The following is a 7,941-nucleotide window of genomic DNA, read 5'->3' on the forward strand; positions in this document are numbered from 1 at the left end:
CCCTCTCCTCTTTCTCATTACAAGTCACTCGGCTCTGTCATATCCTCACATGGTCTCCTATCATTGCTATGCTGATGACACTCAACTACACATCTCTGCGTACCTGTCAGATATCTCAGCTTGGATGTCGGCCCACCACCTCAAGTCCAATCTTGACAAGAAGGAGCAGCCTTTCCTTCTGGGGGCGGCCTGCCTGCTCCAAAACCTCTTCATCACGGTTGACAATTCCAGTGTCGCCCTCCCAGAGCACAAAGAACCTTGGCGTGACCCTGGACAACACCCTGTAGTTCTCTGCAAACATCAAAGCAGTGACTCACTCCTGCAGGGTCATGCTCTACAATATCCATAGAGGAACACCTTTCACACATGAAATAGTGCAGGTCCTAATCCAGACACTTGTCATCTCCCGTCTAGACTACTGCATCTCTCTGTTGGCTGTGCTCCACGCTTGTTCTAGCAAACCCCTGCAACTTATCTAGAATGCCACAGCCCACCTGTTGTTCAACCTTCCTAAGTTCTCCCATGTCACCCTGCTCCTCCACACACTGCACTTCCAGTCAAAGCTTGCATCATCTTCAAGATCCTGGTGCTTGTCTACAGAACAGCAAGGTGAACTGCCCCTACTTAGGCTATGCTCAAACCCTACATCCCAACCCGAGCCACCTCTGGTCTCTTGGCCCAGTCAAAGCTCTTCTCTGTCCTGGCACCCCAATGGTGGAACAAGTTTTCCCCGAAAGTCATTACACTGGAGTCCCTGCCTATCTTTTGAAAACATCTGGGACCTTACCCTATGAAGAGTATCTTACCTTAAAGAGTATCTTAAATAACTTTCATGGCGCATTCGGGCAGGTAGCGTTCTCCTGGCATCCACCAAACCCAGATTTGTCCGTCGGACTGCTAAATGGCGAAGCGTGATTCATCCCTCCAGAGAACGTGTTTACACTACTCCAGAGTCCAATGGAGGCGAGCTTTACACTACTCCAGAGTCCAATGGAGGCGAGCTTTACACTACTCCAGAGTCCAATGGAGGCGAGCTTTACACTACTCCAGAGCCCAATGGAGGCGAGCTTTACACTACTCCAGAGTCCAATGGAGGCGAGCTTTACACTACTCCAGAGTCCAATGGAGGCGAGCTTTACACTACTCCAGAGCCCGATGGAGGCGAGCTTTACACTACTCCAGAGTCCAATGGAGACGAGCTTTACACTACTCCAGAGTCCAATGGAGACGAGCTTTACACTACTCCAGAGCCCGATGGAGGCGAGCTTTACACTACTCCAGAGCCCGATGGAGGCGAGCTTTACACTACTCCAGAGCCCGATGGAGGCGAGCTTTACACTACTCCAGAGCCCGATGGAGGCGAGCTTTACACTACTCCAGAGTCCAATGGAGACGAGCTTTACACTACTCCAGAGTCCAATGGAGACGAGCTTTACACTACTCCAGAGTCCAATGGAGGCTAGCTTTACACTACTCCAGAGTCCAATGGAGACGAGCTTTACACTACTCCAGAGTCCAATGGAGGCGAGCTTTACACTACTCCAGAGTCCAATGGAGACGAGCTTTACACTACTCCAGAGTCCAATGGAGGCGAGCTTTACACTACTCCAGAGCCCGATGGAGGCGAGCTTTACACTACTCCAGAGTCCAATGGAGGCTAGCTTTACACTACTCCAGAGCCCGATGGAGGCGAGCTTTACACTACTCCAGCCGATGCATGGCATTGCACATGGTGATCTTAGGTTTGTGTGCGGCTGTTTGGCCATGGACACCCATTTCATGAAGCTCCCGACAAACAGTTATTGTGCTGACGTTGCTTTCAGAGGCAGTTTGGAACTCAGTTGTGAGTGTTGCAACTGAGGACAGATGATTTTTACACGCTTCAGCACTCTGTGGTCGCGTTCTGTGAGCTTGTGTGGCCTACTACTTCGCGGCTAAGCCGTTGTTGCTCTTAGACGTTTCCTCTTCACAATAACAGCACTTACAGTTGACCGGGGCAGCTCTCGCAGGACGAACTGACTTGTTGGAAAGGTGGATCCTATGACAGTGCCATGTTGAAAGTCACTGAGCTCTTCAGTAAGGCCAATGTTTGTCTATGTATGCTCGATGTTATACACCTGTCAGCAACGGTTGTGGCTGAAATAGCCAAATCCACTCATTTGAAGCGGTGTCCACATACTTTTGTATAGATAGTGTAGCTATCTTAAGATAAGAGTGTCTGTTTTAAATGACTAAAATGTAAACATTTGACATTTTATTGTATGTATGGGTACAGAGATAAGCTAGTCATCAAAAAATAATTTTAAACACTATTATTGCACACAGAGTGCGTCCATGAAACTTGTGACTTGTGACTCTTGAACTTATTTAGGCTTGTCATAAGAAAGGCTTTGAATACTTATTGACTGAAGACATTTCAGATTTTCATTTTTAATCCATTTGTAAAAATGTCAACAAAAAATAATTACACTTCAACATTATGGGTTATTGTGTGTACAAAAAGGTGCTATCAGGAACCAGAAAGTGTTATTTTGCTGTACCCATAGGAGAACCCTTTGAAGAACCCCTTTTGGTTACAGGTATAACTATTTTGGTTCCAGGTAGAACCCTTTTGGGGACAGCCGCAGAACCCTTTTGGAACCCTTTTTCTAAGAGTGTAAGCTAGTGATACAACATCTTTATATTTAATCCGTTTTAAATTCAAGCTGTACCACAACAAAATGTGGAAAAAGTCAAGGGGTTTGAATACTTTCTGAAGGCACTGTATGTCAGGAAATGCCTAGGCAGTATGTCAGGAAATGCCTAGGGAGTATGTCAGGAAATGCCTAGGGAGTATGTCAGGAAATGCCTAGGGAGTATGTCAGGACATGCCTAGGGAGTATGTTAGGACATGCACTCTTGAATGGTCAGGTGACAGCTCACCTTTCTTTTGGCAAAAGATTGAGAGATTTCTTAGTTAATGTGATTGAAAGGTTAAATATACACCGCTGTCCAGTCCCCCATTAGGCCATGGTATCTGACAAGTGGAGTAAAGGCATTTAGTTTGATGGACCGTGTCAGCAGATGCTTCGGTAGCCACTTGTAGTAGCCAGACTTTAACTTATAACCTTTATGTTGAACTATATTTGCTTGAATTCTTGTAGAAAATATTTTCTACCATCAAAGTGAACTGCAACAATGGGTCAAGCAGAGAGCCACAATGAGATGGATTTGGAGCAAATTCAGGAGCTGTGTATGGCTTTTATGAAGGAGTGCCCGAGCGGGGCTTTGCACCTACATGAATTAAAACGGATCTTTTGTATACCAGCCAGCTGCGAGGAAGAGACTTTGTACATTGAGACTGTCTTCCATTCATTCGACACAAACAGGGTAAGTGAAGGGGGTAAAACAATTTTCAATCAGGAAATAATGTTTAAAAAAATGTTATCCATTCCATTCATCCATTGTGCTGTTAAAGGGACAGTTCACTCAAATTACGAAATGTAATGTTGGTTTCCTTACACTGTAAGCAGTCTATGGGCAAGGTATGACAGCAATCCATGCTTTGGTTTAGTTTCCCTGGCACTGTTTCCAAATGCTAATCTCATGGTGCTGATATTAAAGAATGTTGTGCACCATATTCAAATCATCTACAGTGCCATCAGAAAGAATGTAAACCCTTTGACTTATTCCACATTTTGTTATGTTACAGCCTGAATTCAAAATGGATTACATATATATTTCCTCTCACCCATCTACACACAATACCCCATAATTAAATGTTTTGAAATGTTTGCAGATATATAACTATTTAATGTACAATAGTATTCACTCCCCTGAGTCAATACATGTCAGAATCACCCTTGGCAGTGGTTACAGCTGTGAGTGTTTCTGGGTAAGTTTCTAAGAGCATTCCACATCTGAATTGTACAATATTTGTCCATTATTATTTTCAAAATGTCAAGCTCTGTCAAATATGTTGTTGATAATTGCTGGACAACCATTTTCAAGTCTTGCAATAGATTTTCAAGCAGATTTAAGTCCAAACTGTAACTCGGCAACTCAGGAACATTCACTATCTTGGTAAGCAACTCCAGGGCAGATTTGGCCTTGTCTTTTAGGTTATCGCCTGCAAAAAGGTGAATTCATCTCCCGGTGTCTGGTAGAATGCAAACTGAAACATGTTGTCCTCTAGGATTTTGCTTGTGCTTAGCTCCATTCTGTATGTTTTTTTTATCCTGAAAAACTCCCAGTCCTTAACAAGTACAAGCATACCCTTAACATTCAGCCACCCCTATGCTTGAAAATATGGACAGTGGTACTCAGTAATGTGTTGCATTGGATTTGCCCAAAACTTAACTTTGTATTCAGGAATTGCTTTGCCAATTTTTTGCAGTATTACTTTAGTGCCTTGTTGCAAACAGGATGCATGTTTTGGAATATTTTTCATTCTGTACAGGCTTCCATCTTCTCACTCTGTCAATTAGGTTAATATTTTGGAGTAACTACAACATAATAGATACATCCTCAGTTTTCCCCCAAACTAAACCTGTATAACCCTGTAACTATTTTAAAGTTTCCATTAGCCTGATAATGAAATCCCTGAACAGTTTCCTTAATCTCCGGCAACTGAGTTAGGAAGGACACTTGTATCTTTGTAGTGACGGGGTGTATTGCTTTTTTAAATATTTTTTTTTATATATATTAAGAACAAATTCTTCTTTACAATGACGGCCTAGGAACAGTGGTTAACTGCCTTGTTCAGGGGCAGAACGACTGATGTTTACCTTGTCAGCTCAGGGAATTGATCTAGCAACCTTTCTAATCACTAGGCTACACCATCCAAAGTGTAATTAATAACTTCACCATATTCAATGTCTGCTTTTAAAATATTTACCCATCTACTAATAGGTGCCCTTCTTTGCAAGGCATTGGTCTTTGTGGTTGAATCTGTGTTTGAAATTCACTGCTCGACTGAGGAACCTTACAGATAATTGTATGTGTGGGGTACTGAGATGAGGTAGTCATTAAAAAATCACGTTAAACACTATTATTGCAACTTATTATGTGACTTGTTAGCATTTTTTTCTCCTTAGCTTATTTAGACAAACCATAACAAAGGGGTTTAATATTTATTGACTCAAAACATTTCAGCAGATTTTTTAATGAATTAGTAAAAATATGGAAAAATGTGATTCCCCTTTGACATTATGGGGTATTGTGTGTAAGCCAGTGACAAAAATCTAAATTGAATCCATTTTAAATTCAGGCTGTAACACAACAAAATGTGGAAAATGTCAAGAGGTGTGAATCCTTTCTGAGGGCACAGAAGAAATTACTTTGTTGAGCTTCACAATCAATTTGAGATACTTTCGATTTGGACATAATGCACGAATAATGCTAATACCGGTATCATGACATAATTTTGTAATTTGGGTGAACAATCCCTTTAATTGCATTAGCTTCAGTTATCAATATACATTCAAAAGGTAAACGTGCAATAAATCCATGTATTGTTTTCACAGGATAACGCGTTGGATTTTATGGAGTATACAGCCGCTCTTCATCTGATATTGCGGGGGAATCTTGAGGATAGATTGAAGTGGTCCTTTAAAATCTACGACAAGGACGGGAATGGCAAGTTAGACCGAGAAGAGGTGAAAAACCTAATTCGGGTAAGAAATTACACATAATCTTCCTCTGCATTATGCTATTGACTGGCTGCTTCGTTTGGGCCTGCAGTTGGCTACTAGTAGCTGTAGATCAGTTAGGCTAGGCTATGCACCTTCTTTTCTAAGGGTAAGAACAGCTGGACACATTTTGGTAGTATAATCTGCAATACTCAGTTTGAAGTTTTCTCAATTGTATAACTTGTATAATACTTATATAAAACTAATGTTATTAGAGCAGTGCCTTAATATGCTGCAGGTCAGGGATTAGGATCAGGTGAGGGATTAGGATCAGGTCAGGAGAAGCGACTACGTGGGATGACTGGGGTTTTCACAAATCTAATTCCGTTCGTACATGTTATTGGATGAAAGGATGGGAGGAGCAAGTGGCTTTAATACCAATTATTCTTGGGAACACCTAGCCCTGATCCTATAGCTTATCTGGTTCTGAACTGAACCCATAGGTCAGCTGAGTTCACGGCTCTGGTATTTACTGTATATATAGGACCTCAATCTTTTTCCTTTGTCAATTAAAAAGGCCTAATGTCACAGTATTGTTTCAATGTAAAAAAATGTTTTTCCATTTCTAAAGATGTGTTACCCCACTGATGATATGATATAGGATATATATATATATATATTATAATTTTGTTGCCCATCTGCCTTAAATGTTACCTTATGTGAACTCAGTAAATTAAGCTCAGATAAACAACACTAGACAAAATATTATTTCTGTCATATAAAAGTTTATACAACTTTAGATTTTTCGTCAATGGGATAAACCCATCTTTTTATGTTGAAACCCTTTTAAATGTATACCATTTGAGATAGGACAACTGTGTAAAAACACTTCTGTCAAATACCACACTGTATGTAATGAAATGTATCTCATACAATTGCAGATCATTTACAAAATCAAAATTCATACAACTGCCATAAACATGACACCTAATGAAGTCTGTGACAGGATCTTTGAGCTGGTCGACCAGAATCATGACGGTAAGTGCCCGGTTAAGATATATTCATATATACGGCAGAACATGCATTCAAATCTGTACCAAATATACAGTACTTTCATCAAACCACCACAATGAACAATCTGTTCTCTAAAGGCTTACATGTAATGCCATCTTCCATCAGCGAGAGACAATGTGCCTTTGTCACTGATTTTACACACTGGTCAGTCTGATGTAATGACCAGGATTAGGTAATGCTAGTGCTAATTGGTGGTCCATTTGACGGGGACTTTGCTCTTGCATCCTCATGGTCAGGTGCTACCTGGCCCATTATACAGAGGAAAGATGGAGGTTTTGCCATTTCTTTGTTGTTTTATTTTTAATAGGCATGAATGGCTTCCTACTTTTAATAAGCATGAATGGCTTCCTACTTTTAATAAGCATGAATGGCTTCCTACTTTTAATAAGTCTGAATGGCTTCCTACTTTTAATAAGCATGAATGATTTCCTATTTTTAATAAGCATGAATGGCTTCCTACTTTTAATAAGCATGAATGGCTTCCTACTTTTAATAAGCATGAATGGCTTCCTACTTTTAATAAGCATGAATGGCTTCCTACTTTTAATAAGCATGAATGATTTCCTACTTTTAATAAGCATGAATGGCTTCCTACTTTTAATAAGTCTGAATGTCTTCCTACTTTCTTACTAAGTTGGCACTACATCCGAGTTATGTCAGTAACCTTAACCTGAGAAAGATCTTGAATCATTGCCCACCAAAATGTATATATTTTTCCTTCTATTACAGGCCAGATTTCCTTTACTGAGTTCATGGAGGGGGCCCAGAAGGACGAGTGGGTCATGAATATGCTCAAGCTGGACGTCAACGCTAGTGGCTGGGTCATGCAGAACTGTGTAAAAATGACCTGAGCCCTCCAAACAGGCTCTCCCATCTACACAGAGAGTGGTTGTGTCCCTCAAATGGCATCTGAGTTTTGCCTTTTTCTCACAAGAAACCTGATGCCTTGGGCCTAAAGATCTGGCTCTGCCTCCATGTTTGCTTGTGGTGGTTCAGGCATAGACATGGAGCCCTTTCCTCCGTATCACTTCTTGTAGTTGTTCTTTTAACATGCTGTCCATGCACGTTGATGTGTCGGAACAACAGGCGTTCTCTTTTTGAGTTGGGACCAGCTGACAGGATGGAGTCTCATTCAGCACATGACTGTCATAGATCACTGAAACTCTGGTAGATTTCAAACAGAGTTCAAAGGTCATATTGTGTGATATGATATTACACAGGGTCACTATCCGCAGTTTGAGTATTTACATTGCATTCA

General features: G+C 41.1%; 1 protein-coding gene across 1 annotated transcript; it reads left to right on the forward strand.

Annotated features, from left to right (window-relative positions):
- The first annotated feature begins 3,127 nt into the window (after window positions 1-3,127).
- On the forward strand, window positions 3,128-7,610 carry LOC110506925 (guanylyl cyclase-activating protein 2-like). The gene is made up of 4 exons (XM_090239219.1): window positions 3,128-3,369; window positions 5,505-5,654; window positions 6,551-6,647; window positions 7,413-7,610. The coding sequence occupies exons 1-4, from the start codon at window positions 3,178-3,180 to the stop codon at window positions 7,532-7,534; spliced, it is 561 nt and encodes a 186-aa protein (XP_090095345.1). The 5' UTR covers window positions 3,128-3,177; the 3' UTR covers window positions 7,535-7,610.
- Window positions 7,611-7,941: the final 331 nt, after the last annotated feature.

The sequence above is a fragment of the Oncorhynchus mykiss genome, chromosome 6 (assembly GCF_057628025.1).
Source record: "Oncorhynchus mykiss isolate SJ-2025 chromosome 6, ASM5762802v1, whole genome shotgun sequence".
In the NCBI taxonomy this organism is placed as follows: Eukaryota; Metazoa; Chordata; class Actinopteri; order Salmoniformes; family Salmonidae; genus Oncorhynchus; species Oncorhynchus mykiss.

What these genes read in the sequence shown, in the direction of transcription:
- LOC110506925 (XM_090239219.1), top strand. Translation starts at nt 3,178, where the DNA reads ATGGGTCAAGCAGAGAGCCACAATGAGATGGATTTGGAGCAAATTCAG. An exon ending in ATTCATTCGACACAAACAGG is followed by an intron (nt 3,370 to 5,504) that starts GTAAGTGAAGGG and finishes TTGTTTTCACAG; the next exon opens with GATAACGCGTTGGATTTTAT. An exon ending in AGGTGAAAAACCTAATTCGG is followed by an intron (nt 5,655 to 6,550) that starts GTAAGAAATTAC and finishes ATACAATTGCAG; the next exon opens with ATCATTTACAAAATCAAAAT.